Source organism: Trachinotus anak, unplaced genomic scaffold, assembly GCF_046630095.1.
Source record: "Trachinotus anak isolate AG129_WGS33_773 ecotype Australia unplaced genomic scaffold, CSIRO_AGI_Tana_v1 ptg000018l, whole genome shotgun sequence".
Lineage (NCBI taxonomy): Eukaryota > Metazoa > Chordata > Actinopteri > Carangiformes > Carangidae > Trachinotus > Trachinotus anak.
This window is the reverse complement of record NW_027273869.1, coordinates 8,805,496-8,822,424: the sequence shown is the minus strand read 5'-3', so window position 1 is coordinate 8,822,424 and position 16,929 is coordinate 8,805,496. Positions and strand designations below refer to the sequence as shown.

The 16,929-nt window shown below is 41.3% G+C and overlaps 1 protein-coding gene across 3 annotated transcripts in view; it reads right to left on the bottom strand.

The window, feature by feature from the left end:
* The window catches only part of strip2 (striatin interacting protein 2), a 28,717-nt gene extending 14,718 nt beyond the window's left edge, over nucleotides 1-13,999 (bottom strand). Inside the window, exons 1-8 of one of the 3 annotated variants that reach the window (XM_071501827.1) lie at nucleotides 13,515-13,999; nucleotides 8,448-8,517; nucleotides 7,283-7,357; nucleotides 3,823-3,957; nucleotides 3,090-3,210; nucleotides 1,943-2,011; nucleotides 924-1,030; nucleotides 693-820 (exon numbers count right to left, since the gene is read on the bottom strand). In XM_071501827.1, the coding sequence (XP_071357928.1) occupies nucleotides 693-820; nucleotides 924-1,030; nucleotides 1,943-2,011; nucleotides 3,090-3,210; nucleotides 3,823-3,957; nucleotides 7,283-7,357; nucleotides 8,448-8,517; nucleotides 13,515-13,625 (816 nt within the window). In that variant the 5' untranslated portion in view covers nucleotides 13,626-13,999. The remainder of the gene's footprint in view (nucleotides 1-692; nucleotides 821-923; nucleotides 1,031-1,942; nucleotides 2,012-3,089; nucleotides 3,211-3,822; nucleotides 3,958-7,282; nucleotides 7,358-8,447; nucleotides 8,518-13,514) is intronic. The other 2 variants (XM_071501829.1, XM_071501828.1) reach the window with 2 other exon arrangements.
* Nucleotides 14,000-16,929: the final 2,930 nt, after the last annotated feature.

Sequence of the window (16,929 nt, the reverse complement as noted above, 5' to 3'; positions counted from 1 at the left end):
TGATAGAAGCACAAGGGTGGGAAATGTAATGCAATGGAACTTCCAGTATGTGGTTTGTGTATTTTGTATGTACCTGGCTTAAATACAGCATATTACACATCATTTTCAAATGAATGGAAATCAAATATTGCCTTTGGCTGACAGCACTCTAGAGAGTGGGGTCACAACCTTTTTGGTTTGTGGCTCCTAAAATGAAATAATGTCTATGTGTGTCCCCTGATCACAAGGTAAAATGTCAAGCAATGTAATTTTCATTTTGAAATTTTTTTCTCAAATAGTTTTTACATATCTGAAAGGCTAAAACAATCCAGTATTTCACTAGAGAAAAGGACATATTAGACAAAAGTGAGGGCATGACAATTTTTTTTGCAGAAGAAATACTGTATGATTTGATTCGTTTCACTCCCATCAATCATCTTGTGATCCCTCACACTTATCTTGTTCCCCGCCCCAGTCACTGCTCTAAAATATGTGTCATTTGTAGGCAAAAAAATTGCAGCACTGCTGCTATAGTCCTGTGAGACTGGAGAGCTGTGTACATTTCCATCACACACAGTGATGGAAATGTGCAGGACTTTATCAATCAATCCCTGACAAAGTCTGATATGTTGTATTTTTACAAATAAAGATTCACACACAGAAACTGAATGGTGTGGAATACATCTATGTATGACTGGTTGTGATCGACTAACCAGTATTGTCTTCCAGAGCAGCAGCAGGACTTTCTTCATGGGGAAGTGTGGGGCATTCATGCTGCAGAACTTGGTCACCATGGTGAAGAGGAGCAGGGCGAAGGGCTCTCCGTTGTATAGAGGTGAACCTGAGGGGACAAAGGTCAAAGCCAGTGTTTTTGGATTGGGTTGATGGAGTATAATTGGGAAGACACAACCTCATGTAATTTCAAGATACTAAATGACACACACCTAACTCATTCTTGAAAGCCTCTCTGGCTGTTATCCACTCAGGTCGGTCGTCCTCTGTTTGAACTCTAATGGTCTCCACCATTAGGTACATGATGCTCAGCAACACTCTGCAAGGAAGAGAGACACACACACACACAACTCGGCTTAATTATGTGAATGTGTGTATGTGTGTGTGTGTATGTATGTGTGTGTGTGTGTGTGTGTGTGTGTGTGTGTGTGTGTGTGTGTGGGAGGCATTTAACTGGTGTTCTAAACAATGCTAATGGGCTTAAAAGGTCTACATGTACAAGAAACAATAGTATAATGGAAGAGATGGTGAGTAACAATAAATGGTAAGTGCAAGTTGCAGTTGTTTATGCCGTCTGTTGTGCCTATGAAAATGGGAGGAAATGATTCCTGGGCTCTACCCGATAATGCACCACCCATTCACAATTATCTGATGTAAGTCAGGTGGTGTTTTGTGCATGAAATGCCTTGTTCACTCAATAAAGCTTTTCACTTTGTCCAAAATAACTATAATAGTTTTTCAATTTTGTATCAGCAATTAGGTGCAAATCTACTCCTCTAGCCTGTAATTATTTGTAAGTGTTCATCCAGGGAATGCACAGACGGAGCTTTGTGTATGTGTGAAAATATGAGAGTGCGTGTGTGTGTGTGTGTGTGTATAAAGGAATGCTTGGCCTATTTTGGTCAAAAATCAATTCCATTAAATGAAAGCAGAGAATGAAAATGAATGTGAGGGACAAAGAATATAATTAAATTCTGAAGATTAGATGTGTGTGTGTGTGTGTGCGCGCGTGTGCGTAAATGTGCATGCATGTGGACAGATGACAGAAATGTAAGCATGACAAATAATGAGGTGAAACTGAGAAAAACAGCAAGGCAGGAGATATAAAATTGAGGAAGGGGAAAATATAGTACACATAAAAACCTTTTGTTTATTACTTATTGGCTTCCTTCTTAGTTGAAGCAGAGAAGAAGGTGCAGTAGACTGTGAGTGATGTGGTTATATCCCTCACCTGAGCTCTGTGCTGTCTGCGAGAGAGATGGCAGGCTTCCTCACTGCACTGCTGCACGCCTGGCTGTTACTGCACGCACACACACACACACACACACACACACACACACACACACACACACACACACACACACACACACACACACACAGGTAAATAATTACATTATTTTAGTGGTTTATTTAAAAATGACAAACCAGCCTGCACAGTGATGCCATCAAATACAGAGCAGGTGAGAATATCAGTACAATATAATGATGACAGGAGGATACAGAGGTTTTCACACATACACAACCAGACTCATTTTCAATGTGATGCCTTTTTCATGTTTTTTTTGTATAACCAGCAATGACCTGCAAAGCACTGTATGTGTGTTTGCCTGATTGGCTTGTTTACACTGCTTTGCTGTGCAGCCTGGTGATAGGACAGACTGTGCCATGATGCCTCAGAGCAGCTTATGTAACAACAAAGAAGTGCTGGATCCCAACTCAGGCTGACACCAGCCACAACGAAGCTGACTTGAAGGAGGTGCTGCCACACCGCGTCCTCAACGGATGGTTTGAAGCATGGATCACAGACGGTGTGTTTCCTGTATTCCTGTATTTCAGTCACTCTCCGTGTATTTCTAACCCTACAAGCCTCCCCTCCTTTCATTTGACTGAGCCCCTCTTGTTGTAGTAAGGAGATGGGGGATTTTGGGGAAGAAACAAGGGATGTGCCAAGGGAGCTGAGGTTTGATCTTGTAACAAGGAAAAACACATCGGAAGACATTCCTTTATCTGATAGTCATACTTTATTACAGCCCTCTCCCTTTCTTTATTTCAGCAGACCTTCACCCAAGGAGGAAACAAATTTAAAAAATATACAAAGAGTTGTCTTGCACCTCTCTGAGGCCCTATCTACTCCTCTGAATTGTTTGTCCTTTGCGTCCCTTTCTTTTACCATCTACTGTAACCAGTCATTTTAAATGCTCATCAAACAAATCTTATGCGAAAGTGACACTGACGCAATGTGGTCTGTATTAAAGAAATGGTATTCTTGGTTTTTCTCAGTAACTAATGTCATTATTATTATTGATGTCTGCTGGTGTAGTTAGGAAACGTCTTTCCTAACTCAGACATCCCCAGCGTGTTCAGTGAGTACTACTCACTCTATCTCCATGCTGAGCAGCTCCAGCAGTGCTGTGAAGATGCCCATGTTGTAGAGCAGGAAGACATTGTGTCTGGACCAGTGGAGCACATCCACCTCTGTGTCGCACTCATCAAACACTCCTGGGGAAGGAAAATGGGACACAAAGGGTGTGTTTTTAGATTTGTGATGTTTTCCTTGCTTCCATGTTGTTTTCATTTTACTTTGGAGCTTTTCAGGTTATTAAATAACAGGCTTAAATACAGGCTTTTAAGTAACATACATTACATTCTCTCTCACACATATGTTTGACACAGTATATGTTATACAATATGTGCTATTCCATTAGCATTAGTATACATTAAACATAATTTTACATAAATGCCACTGGCTGTCTCTTATCATGTATAAAGGCTTTGAGAAGCAAATATATGCTCAAGTAAAAAGTTAACAGCGACATCGGTGTAGTTTACAGCTGTAAATGACGTGTTAAAGCTGCATGGTGCATGGACCTTTTTCATGAGAGACATTCTCATGTCACAATACAAAAACCACGGTGAACATAATGAAATGAACGACGGCTGAATTCCATGTAGTTCTGGTATTATGCATGCTGGCTCACTGCCATGGCTTAGTCAGACACTGGAATGATGTTAATTACAGTAGTAACAGCTGTGCTTTCCCTACTATTAAGAGACAACATGTCTGCAGTGAAAAATGCTTGTTGCTGGCTGTAAAGTGTTGGACCTACGTACCCTGAGCCAGGTAGAGGATGGCCCTGGCCACCTTCAGCCTCTTGTCTCTGTCCGTCACCTCCAGCGCGTCCAGCAGCCTCATCACATACGCCTTCTGCTCCTCCACCGTCAGCTCGATCCACCTCCTGCCTCGAGCTCCAGAGAGGACACAACAACACAGTGTTCAAGGTCAACTTCTTTATCTGTATCTTTCTCCTGTGCCTCCGGTAATTCAGCTGAGAATTTACTAAAATGCAGTTGCTTCTTAAAGCAGACCATTTTTTATTCTTTTTTGCAAACTAATATGGTTTTGTCAGCCAATGTGGCTACTGGAATAGATTTTAAAGTTCTTTTACTTGTTTTAAAAGCTCTTAATGGATTTGGAGCCGGCTTACATTGCAGATTCTCTGTTATCCGTTTTATAATCTTTTATAAACTCTTAGATCTTCTACTGCCAGACTTTTAAATACACACAATTTTATGCACAAGAAGACAGGCAGTGCAGCATTTTTTAACTATGCTCCAAAATTATGGAATACCCTGCCAAGAGCTATAAGAGACGTGGGCTCTGTGAACATTTTTAAACAAAAGATGAAAACTTATTTAACTTGGCTTTTAATTAATTCTCTCACATTTTACATTTCTTACTAATTACTGTTTTTATTTTTATTTTCCTGTTTTATAACTATTTGTATTGTTTAATTGTATTGTCTTTATTTTATTGTACTATTCCATTTCTTAATGTAAAGCACTTTGAGCTACATCTCTTGAAAAGTGCTCTATAAATAAGGTTTATTATTATTATTATTATGATAGACTGTTATGGGGATGATACATCCTAAACTACTGGTTAGCTTAATGCTAATTAAGCTAAGTGCTTCAGCTACTGTAACAAGTTCAGAAGAGTCAGAAAGTCAGCAAACTGATTCAGTGATGTTCGCTCCACAAAAAGTATTTAGCTTCTGTGTGCTTTCATTAGCTAACGTGTCAGCTCACTCGTTAGCTTCAGTTAGTTATCACACTTGTCAGTTTACTGTATTATCATTCTCATTTGCTAAGTGTAGCTGATTTATTTTCTTTTCCATCACTTCACACTTATCTTACTTGTTATCATTAGCTTATCGCACTGCTACACTTGTTAGCTGGTGAATTCTCATACTTATTAGCTTAATGCATCATACTCATTAGCTTCCCTCATTATCACACTTGTTAGCTACTGAATTACCTTACTAATTAGCTTAATGTGTCATCATACTCGTTAGCTATCATACTTATTAGCTCACTGTAGTTATTATACTCATTTTCTTCCTCAGGCACTTTGTATTTGTTATTATCTGGTATTTCAGCCACTGTATCATGTGGTGTAACGTAAAACGTAATCACTGGTGATCGCGAGTCAAACTCTTATCTTGACCTGGATATTCACAGTCCTCACGTTATAGTGTGTGTAAATATAGAGACTAACGGCTGCTTTGATCAGTCTGTCATTAGTTTTTAACATCATGTTAAGGCCCACTGCATCAGCTCTGGAAATAGCTGGAAGCTGGGGAGTGTAGGAACATATAGAGCAGTAATTACCAGAGCCGGGGGCATCGTGAGGAGAAAAGACACACACGTTCGGTACACACACGAAAAAGGGAAGATTATTAGTACTAGTGTATCTTAAACTACTGCAAAAAACATAGAACTAAATGAAATGCAGGCTTCTCTGGCGACGAGTCAAGCCTCTGTGTAAGTCTTCTATTCTTAGACTCTTCATTTGATTAAGTGGACAGTGAGAGACATTAAGCAGTGCAACATCATCATGAGCGGTGGAGCCCTGACCTTCCACTTCATATGCTCTGTCTACTCAAGTCAGGAAGCAAAAATGCTTTCTAATTTAAGCACTGCCGCCAAAACTGTACTTTCCAACAGAGACCTCAAATTAGACATCTTGTTAATCACTGTAATTCATGTGAGTGACTGAATTTATGGCTGCTGATGAGCAGACTGTCAGTGGCTGTGATATATACACACACTCGCACAAAGAGCACAAGTCAAACAGGAAAACCACCCTTTAACAACAAACACGCAGTGCTCATTGAACACACACAGACACACTAATGAAAAGCCTGTGATGCAGGGACGCAGCTCTGTGCTCTATCTCTGTAAAGCAGCAGCCAGAGAAGCTCTCATCTAATCCTGCCATTCATTATCACTCAGCTTGGAGAGGAGGTGTCAGATAAAGGAGGATGGAGCTCATCCCCCTCTTTTTCTACTCCAAATGGCAAGTTGTTCTTTTGTCTATGATGTGTGTGTGTCGCAGAGCCTTGGGACTCTTGTGGCTTCTTGCTTGTTCTCAGTGTTTTGCTAGACACAGTATTTTCAAAATAAATGGTTCTTCATCCCTAGAAAATTGACTTTTTTGAAACTGTAAATGAAGGAAAACGACAATAAATGATAATGCTATTCTATTTCGATGCAATAAATATTCATTATTTTCACAGGAAAAAAAAAAACAATTCACACAATGAAAACATAATCATTTCTGCATAAGATATTTTGCTTCAGCATATCAAGTAAAGAAACCCTGTATTAAAGCCTCATCTCATCAGACTGACAATATTATGCCAAAGTCCATGTTGGAAAAGCCGCTTTGTTCTTGGTGACCGTTAATTAATCACATAGTTGGGATGGGCCCTTCCATCTGTATCTGTGGGGATATTCATTCTTTGAACAGCTTAAAAGAACAGAGCTTTGATGTGCCCGGTCACACTCACCTCACACCGGTCGGCTTAAAAAAACCACAGCAACACACTGGAGAGCAGCTCTGGCTTGTGTTGTGCTTGCGAGGTGAGAAAACTGAGCTGAACACACAGCTTTTAGCGTGAAGTCGAGAAACGCACAGAGGGCTGGAGGAGCGAAATGGTTTTCCGACAGACAAATTGGAGAAATGTAAGTGGAAGTTACCATGTTCCTCAGTCTGTAATTTTGTTATCTCATCCATAATTCCCTTCAATGCACATTTTATCACTTGCGTGCCATGTTGAGAAAGCAGTTAACCTCCAGCATTTCACTTAAGGACCCTGTTATCAAGCAGCAAACTGGACCCAGTCGGGGCATTCACAGCTACACAAAAGCACTCAGTCTTGTTGTGTCAGTCAACAGAAATCGCACTGGTGGAGGAGCTGTCAAGGTCTCAGTGATAAACAACAGCAACAACAGGCGGCAGCAGCAGCACCGGCCTACTGGCTGTGGACTTGTGTGTGTTTGACACGGCACAGCAAAGCAGAGTGTTGGCATAGTGTGTGTATTTGTGACCCTATTTTGTGTTTACTTTCTCTTCCTGAGAGGCACTGGCACAGAGGGGAGGGACACACCTGGTATGCTTCAGGTAATTGAGCATATTAAAAGGTGTCTCACACTCTCTCTCTCTCACACACACACACACACACACACACACACACACACACACACACACACACACACGCACACTCAGTACCATGGCTCCTGAAGTCCTCCTCAAAGTAGTCTCTGTTCAGGGCAAACTCCGGCTCCTCTGTGTAACTGTAGAGCTCTGTGAAGATAATAAAAACAGAATGATAGCGGAACCAACTAGTTGACTGATTGACTGGTTGATTGACAGAAAATTAATGAGGAGCTATTTTGCTAGTGGGTTAATCATTAAAAGTCAATAATCAAAGCAGAAGCTGTAATCATTTCCTTGTCGCTCCTTCTCCAGTTTGATGAGCTTCTGCTCCTCTTGGTATTTTGACGTTTTATAGATGAAGCGATTGTCTAAGAAGTCTAACAATTTGTCACGTTGTCATACATCTCCTCCTGTTCTGAGAGCAGTCATCAGTCCTCGGCCCTGAGGAGCTGTCGCTAGAAAGCTGCTGAAACTCTCTGCCGGCTCGTGTGTGTGTGTGTGTGTGTGTGTGTGTGTGTGTGTTTGCCAGTGTGACTAACACTCTTGGCAAATCAGCTGCCGCTTGCCATCTATCAGAGGGACAATCATTTTGACTTTAAATCTCTGCTGAAATTCAACCATCCTTCTGCACATCTGCTGGCTCAGAAAAAAAGGTTGATTATATACTTGAAATAAACTTAAGTAAAATCAGAAACATCTATCTATTTATGCATCTTTTGGCTGCAAGTCACGTGTGTGACATTACCAGATATACAAATACTGGAGCAATTCGGCAGTTCTGGATGTACAATCACAGTGTTTATGATTACTCATAACATTACTCATGCAATGTGTCCTATGTCTGAAAAACATGTCAGGATCAGAACATTTTGTTCTGTGCCAGAGTATTATCTTGTTGTTTTTTTTTTCCTGAATAACACTGTAACATAAAACAGCTGAGGAAAACCTGAGGAATGTAGATGCAGGATAAGTTTCCCAATCAATAGCACATTGTAATCTGTATGCCAAATAGAAACCAGAGGTATTATTGCAAGATTTCTGTGGGGGACATCTGGTGTCTCACATAACAACCATCAGGAATTTTAGCTGAAAATCAGACTCAGTTTGACATGAAAAAGAAATGGATAAAAGCTACTGTAAGTGAGTTTAGTAGTGGAGCTGTGCACGAAGATTCAAGAAAAAAACAAAAGGGTTTATAAAAACGTACAACGCGAGTCTGGTAGGTGGTCGGTCTTACCTGAGAGCTCAGCAGTGAGCGTGTCCGTGTCTCCATACTCAAACTCCAGGTTGGGAGACTCCATGGAGCTCTATGAACGAGAACAAAACACATATGAGCATACATCATGGTCAGCCAATCACACACACACCTGTCCTGACACCCACATTCAAACAGATACACAAACATACTATAGGCTGTTCACATTCTGTAACACCTACCACTACTCCGTACTCCATTTGCAGAAACACACCACCCACGCGCTCTTCAGGCTCGTTCACAGTTTTCCCTCATCATGTGTAGTTCCACGATATGATTGGCTGCTGGATCTCCAGTCATTTACATTTTTTTTCTTTCAGATCCTCTTATCCAGAGCCACTCACAGCTACAGGTGCTCTCTATGGGCACACACAGCTACGGCCCTGATTTAATCAGTGTGATTGAACCATCACAGGAGGTTCACCCTAACAAAGTAGTCCATCCAGCTGCACCTGTGAATGATGAGCTGCAACAACGCAGCGCCACAGCAAGAAGTGAGGGAAGAGAGGGTGCAGGGGTCAACATGGCCCCTGTTACAGAGCAGATTAGCTGCTGTATCCAAGTGAGGGTCTCTCTTGGCTCTGACTTTAGCCTCACCCTGTGATTAGCACGTGCCCGTGAGACTGACTGCACACACTAAGATCCCTGTGAACACTTCATTTCACTGCTGCATGCTGTTGCACAAATGTACATATTTGCCGGCAATGTTGCACATTCAAACCACTTTGGTCCAGAATGAAATGTCTTAACAAATATTGGGTGGAAACTATAAGATTTTGTACAAATATTCATTTTTTTTACCAATTCACTTCAACATTCATATTTTTACAAAATACCTGCAAAACAAATGGCCTTTCCATCACTCTAAACTAAGATGGTGAACATGATTAGCATTACACCTGCGTAATATCTTGTTAGCAGGTTAGCATTGTTGATTATCACAAATACAGTTGTGGCTGAGAACACCCTCACAGTTTTCTATTAGCTTGAAGTGGTATCCAATACATTTTGAATGCACTTCAGACACACTTGTACTTCTATCTTTGTGAGGACATTCATTGATATAATGCATTCACCACACCCTTACCCCTTACCCTAACCCCAAATTAAACCTAACCTCACACACACTCACGTACTGTGAAACAAACACTTCTCTCAGATGGAGGGGAACAGAGAGTTCACATATAATCACAACTCATTTACAACTGCACAATAAAAAGCATGCAGCCATTCAAACCAGGCACTTCAGGCCATTCAATAGTGAAAATAAGGCCTTGATCAAGGTCTTCCACTGTATGTCTAAAAGTCTTGAACAGCTGAACAGAGTGGTAAAGGGTTCAGCGTGATAATTACGTACAGCATTATGATATCCACAGTGAAACCAATATATGATCACTACCTGGGACAAGTGGGAGCATGATAGCAGTAACAGAATTAACCTGGTGACTGGAACATTCTTGTTTTTTCATCTCTTCATCTTTTAGGTGGGAGATGTGAACTGATGAAATTCCCCTACAGGGATGATTAAATTTTCATCATTATGTTAACGAGAATAAGGAACACCACTGGCAAGCTCCGCGCTTGGAGTGTTAGATGTGTTTAACCCTGTGAAAACTGCCTCGAGGGCCAGCCCAAGACTGTAAATAAGGATGTGCTCTGAGTCAGCTATCCTGGTTAAATAACTGCTGTGTGCTGTCATGTAGCTGTCTCCTATAAATACCTGCTGCAACCAAGTCAGCATGAACTGAAATATCCAGGCCGTCAACAGGCGGTTTGTTTACGACAGCGAGCTGAAGTAATGTGATTTGATGTCATTATGGCACTTGTAAAACAGGAAATGAGAACCACTTGGGAGCGCACGGGATTCAACAAAATTACCCACAACTCTGAGTGTGGGCAAAGAAAGCCTGTGGGTCTTTGTGGCAAGCTGCTGCACCACTTTCTCACTGGATGCTCGAAGTTCTGTTTGGCTGGTTAAAACTTTCAGGGCACTTTTGACTGATCTGTCTACATCCTCGGTCTCCTCTTTAGCTTCATACATCACAAATAAATATAAACATCCTACTGTCACCCTAATGTGATGCATCTTCTTGCATGTAACTGCTCAGTATTGATCTTGCTGCAAGAGACCAATTAGCAACAATAAACAATTCCAGCACTATCTGTCATACAGTAATTATGTGCTGAAAGCATTAGTCCTTATATATCATTACAATCTTATGGATGATTAATTGTTTAGTCATAAACACACACAGCTTGATCACACCTTTCAGAAATGCAAATGCTTTCTGTATCATTAGAGAATAACATTTTCTGCCGGCTGCTCAAAAAAATACAAGTATATTCTCAGTTATCCATTTCTACATGCCATCTGCGTCTCTGGGCAGCATTAATCCATGCTCATTACAATTTAAAACAAACTCACTGTGAAATGTAAAATCCATTCTTTTTTTTTTTTGATACTGTAAAATCATTGCCAACAAAAACTCTCTGCATCAGCTCTATTAAAGGGCCACTTGCATCATGTGAACTACGCTGCCGTGCTTTCCCATGAGGAGCAACCTCAGATATACAGTAGCTATTACAGACTTGTTGGGTGATATCATCACTGCTGCAGGCAGCTTTTCCAACAACAACATTCATCCACTGCTGCCATCGCACAATCCCTTCCCATTCATCCTGCTGTCTGATAGCTCAGTGTGTAGAAAAAGAGGGCTAGAAATGGTCAATATTTTCCATTATTGACTAATGTGTTGAATATCTTTACGATTAATCGATTGTTGACCTACAGCCTAAGCCTAAAGGAACATCTTCAACCAACAGATCATCTAAGTTAAATAGATCTGAAACAGCTCTTAACTTCTGTATCATCCTTTTTCATTCATTCTCAACCTCAATTATAGTTTAGTTTATTTACTCATCTTCCATCTTTTAACACTTATGGATGACCTAAACTCATTTCTAAGTCAATCTAAAGATGACCTCAATACATCTCTCTCTGCATTATGGGAAGTGTAGGATCTAGCATTTTTGGTCCAATGGACTATAATTGACAATATCTCAGCCTGTTTTGAAAGAGCCACTTTAATTCTTTTAAATGGAAGGGAAATGAAACAAAAAAACAAAACAAAATCCTTTTTGACAAAGAAACTGTCCAACCAGCAGTGCAAAGTCCACTCGATCAACTGGTCTCATCCTGCAGGGGTTTAATAAAGAGCCCAGGGTCACCTCAGGACGCTGAGGTGACTGCTCTGTCTAAACCCGACTGAGATGTCTCTTTAATCCCCAGGAGCACCAACGCAGACGACCCTACCTCTCTCTCTCTCTCTGCCATCTCTCACTCTCTCTCCTTCCAGTCACCCACTCCTCCTCACCTTCTCTCCCTCTCCTTCATTTTTCTTTATCTAGTTTCTCCCCTCTCTGCCGCCAGCTGATAACCGAAGCCGTCCTTGCTCCAAACTGGCACAGCTTCTGTGCCCGCGCACCCTGCACCACATCAGTGTGCAAACACTGGGCACAATGTCAAGGCACACCACCCCCACTGCTACCAACATATGCCACACAGACAACAGACGACTGCTCTACCCAGCACAAATGACGGACGATTTACATACATGAATGAATCAGATTTGAGGTTAACTCCACCCAGCAGACAGACACCGGATCCCAGTTGTAGTGCAGCGGGGCCAGAAAGCATCAACATCAACACATGGCTTTGACGTTAAGTGCTTTCAACGTCCATGTCATTCACCCGATATACCATCACCGACCCCCCTCCCTGAATGCTCTGAGATGAATATGCTCCAGTTCCCTCAAAACCATTCAATGTGCTCATACAAAAGGTGGAGGTCGTTTATGGGCTGGATTTTGGCCCCGGATGACAGCTTTGTTTGATGTATCTGGGCTGAGCAACCCAGGAGTGAGTACCCATCTTTGTGTCATGAGGGTATAAATTATATCTGCAGGGCACCAAAAAAAGCCCCCATCAGACTGAATATAAACCATTCATGCCTACAAAAGCAGAGTAGACTTACTGCTCCATATTTTAGAGGGTGACTCCAAACACTCACATCATAGAACTTGATCCATGGGTATATCTCAGCCTCTTTGACTAAGGAAATATTACAGGGCTCTATTATTTTTGATTCATCTGTGAATTGATTTGTAAGAAAATAGTAAAAATGCCCAAAATGAGCCCAAAGGAACATCTTCATATTGGTTTGTCTGACCAAAAGTCCAAAGCCTCAGATATTCATAAGATATTCAATTTATACTAACATAAAATATTGATCATCAGAATTGTTACCAGTTCATTTTCTCTCAATCAACCAATCAATTAATAATTTAAGCCCTGAAATATTTTCAGTTGGGCATTTTGCAAAGGCCGTAAATCAGAATCTATTTACTATTATTCATAGCAATATCGAAAACATTAATCTGAATACCTGAAATTCAACTAGAGCCAATAGGTCAACAACTAGGTTAGCTGATAGGCAGAAGATTAATCAGCTATTTTGATAATCGATTAAAACATGATGGTTCTGAGTTCTCACATGTGAAGATTTGCTGCTTTCCTCTATCATACATGTTGGACATGGGGATGTGGAGATCATAGGTTATGGAAAGATTCCCTAAAGAGACACCAGAGGAGAACAACAATCTATAAATGAATATGATATTAAGATTTGTTTCGTAGTGGTGGTGTGGTCCTGACAGCAGCAGTCACATTTCACCACCTGCATTCTCCACGCTGAGCACCACTGCTGGATTACTGCTGGGTTATTTATAGGAGCCGGTTGCCAAAATAACACCTCGGTGTCTGCCTGCCTGCCCGTCTGCATGTGTGCACGCTTCCGAGCCAAGACAGCGACTCACCGCATGGAAAGGACATTCAGCTGGTCTGAAAGCTCCCCAGCAACAACACACACACACACACACACACACACACACACACACACACACACACACACACACACACACACACCTCCAGTGCGCTCCTACACCATAAGCTGTTGTATCCGACTGTACGCAAACGCCTCTCGGATTTACCTCTGACTCCTTCTGCTGATCCTTGAACACATCTTTCCCTCTCGGCCTCTGTCTGTCGCCGTTATCGTTAAGGTTATTAATGATAGGTACCTCCATGTCCTCCGCCTGCATCGTTCACGGTCGGCGCGGCTCACTTCCTCCCCCGCGGGTGGTGCATACCGGTCCGGCGGAGAGCTGAGACTGCACCGCGCCAGGAGGAGCAGCGACTCCGGAGCTTCTTATGTGTCCAGCCTCTGCTCCGGAGCTCAAGTTGAAGATCTCCTCCGCCTCCTGCAACTCCAACCCCCCCCCCCCACCACCACCACCACCCATATCACAACTCAAGTCTGCTTGATTCGCTGTCCCCGTGTGTCCCGAGGGGGCGGGGTTAGAGAGTCATCATGACAGCAGAAAGGAGCATCAGCTGCTCGCATCACAAGTGAGAGGAGGTGAGGTTAGGCTGGGTGAGGAGGCTAAAGGACCAATACACCTCATAACAACACAGGAATGCTACTTTGGAGGAGGGCTGTCGCGATATCACATTTTCACCACACGATTATCGTGGCCAAAAGAATTTATAACGATAATATCGCGATATCGACAGGAAAACAATAATTAAATAACAATGCTGTCAGCAAAATTCACCTTTACCTTCATTTATTGTGTGTTTTGTGTTTTTTTTTTTTTTTTGGTTAATAATTAAGACTCAAATAGGAGTGTAAGGAGGTGAAGAGAGTCAGTAACCATAACTGGACAAAAGGAACAATTACGCTAAATGGCCAGTGAAAAGGTAACAGAGGTGTTAATTTAAGAGGTGCTTGGCCAGAAATTTTGGAACAGCTCCATTTCTTTTTCTTTTACAGCAGTTCAAGTGCAGTGAATAACCTTGAGGGGAACAAAAGTCACCAAAACAAAGGTCACCAAAAACATGAAAATCATGTACATTTTATAGAAAACTGGCTTTTTTATTATTTTCAGGGATGAAGAAATGTGCTATCTTCCAGATTTCCTATTACTATGGAAGTAAATAAAGCCTTGAAAATGAATGCAAACAATTCCTACAGGTTGATGACTTACAAACGCTCTGTCAGTGTTGGAACAAACTGTATTACCACACCCGAGTACACACTGGTTCATCCTACAGCAAGAAAATGACCCAAAAACATTGGAAGTAAAGAAAGGTCTTCACATGATGAGACCACATCTAATCATGAGGCGGAGACAGACATGAGCCAGTGAATTATTGATATGTGGAGGTGGGCGTTGGTGTGTAGGCTGCCACTCACACACACACAAACCCCTGACTGTGAAAACCACTTAAGATGACATGATTGGATTGTACAGTTGAATGTAGGCCTCTGGTGGAACGTGACCAGCTGGCAGGACAGCGGGGGAGTGGGGGGCAAGTTCATGATTAAATAAGTATTCACTGGAAGATGAATCAATTCGGACTGAAGTCTGACAAAGCAAGAAATCCAATAAAACATCACCTTGAGTAAAGACGTCAGGAGTTGATCAGTATAAAGGTAAATGAAGTGCTGAAAAACATTCTCACTCAGTGGATTTTATATCCTGGAAAAAGGTTCAGGAACAAACAAGGACTAAAGACAGTATTTTGGGAGGATCTTGCTTGTAATTCATGCTGACATACAGTCAGGCAGGGGCCAAAAAACAATGACAGTGATATTTATTTTGGGGAACACTATAACCAGCTTTCTAAAGAGGGTAAAGGCATTCTGAAAGAAAAGGAATAAATTACTAGTATTACATGAAAAACATAGCCAATAAAGTAGAATATCTTCATCTTTTTAATTTAAAGGAGTATTCTAGCAAAAATAAGTTGGGGGGTGATCAAAATCAAATCAGTGGGGTCCAAGACATGCAGACATTTAGCCGCAGTATAGGTCAAGCTTCAGAAATCACTGGATTCTACAATTCCCATAATTCTACTTAACGGCTATTAAATGCCCTTTTTAACTTAAAGGACACCCAGTTCCTGACACAGTAAAAAAAAAAAAAATTAACCCTGGTGACATCATCAGAGTCATTGTCCCCTCGTTGGTCCAGATCTATAGGTTCCCCTTTAAAACTGATGTTGGAGTAAAGCCTCTGAAGCTTTTACAGAATTTCCTTTAAAAAAAATCTTGAAAATCTAGTATTTAACAGCTAATAAAGAATATTTAAATTGGATTTCTAATTTCTATATATTTACAATAAATCTGAAACTATGTTTTTGTCATGCTGTTTCCTATGTCAAACCTTTTTTTTAAGGTCAGAAGCATAAACATGGCGAGAGAAGTGCTGTCTAAACCTCTAAATGAGGTGATGACATCTTCTTCTGTGTGTCCAACTACCCGCTGAATCCTGCGATGCCGATTTGTGTGTCGGGAATAAATAAAAGCTCACAGCTGAGCTGAACTCTGTTGGTGTCAGAGACGTCCCGGTCTGACGGCTCAGATGAGCTCACTGACAGACCTCAGCAGCTGCACACAGAGGCTCCCCTTCCCCCAACACACATGAGCACAACTACACAACTCAGTCCACTGCGAGAACAGCCTGGAACAACACACACCAAACATTGTCATGAGGACAAAGCAGGTGATTACGGAGCTTTTTATGAGTCCAAGGTGCAGGAGAAACTCAGGACGAAACACAGACTGGTTACAATTTTTACATCTTTATTCATTAAGATTACAGAATTTTTTAATTATTGCTCATCATCTACTATTATCACTTGCAATATTTAAACATAGGTTTTTTTTTCTTTATTAGACAACTTAAAACATGTTTGAGAATTTTGCCAGTTTGCACTGTATGAGGATTTACAACAATAAATACAGGAGTCGATTCTTCTTTTACCATCCTATACTTTTAAAGGTTGTCATATCTGCATATAGTATGTATATACATATATGATGCTGGTGTCTTCCCCCGCCCACCCATGTGTTGGTCAGCAAACAACTGACAGAAACAAAAAAAAAAATGGTTTCTCCCCCTAACGCACAGGCTAGGATCCTGAGGCAGCTGTTAATGAAGTAACCATGGCCTACGAGAAAGGATGTGTACAAACATGTAAAGACATTCAGATGAACAAACACACACACACACACATCAGCTATAATCACCTTTTGAGAGGTCATATACTCCCTAACACGCATTCACACTTACAAAAAAGGGAAAAAAAAAAAATAATAAGACTTGAGAAGTACACTGACAACAGGTCACGCTACTTTAAGAAGGGACTCTCAACAGCACAAGGAGACAGACACGCACAAACACTGGGAGGGAATAGCTCGACGTTGAGGTTGTATGGGCTGTGACACAGTACCATGTCATGGTGGTGTACGGGTGTGCAGTAGGTTTATCTGAGAGGTTCCCACACACCTTTACAGTTTCAATTTCTTTAGACTTGAATAGGTTTTTACCAAATTTAAAA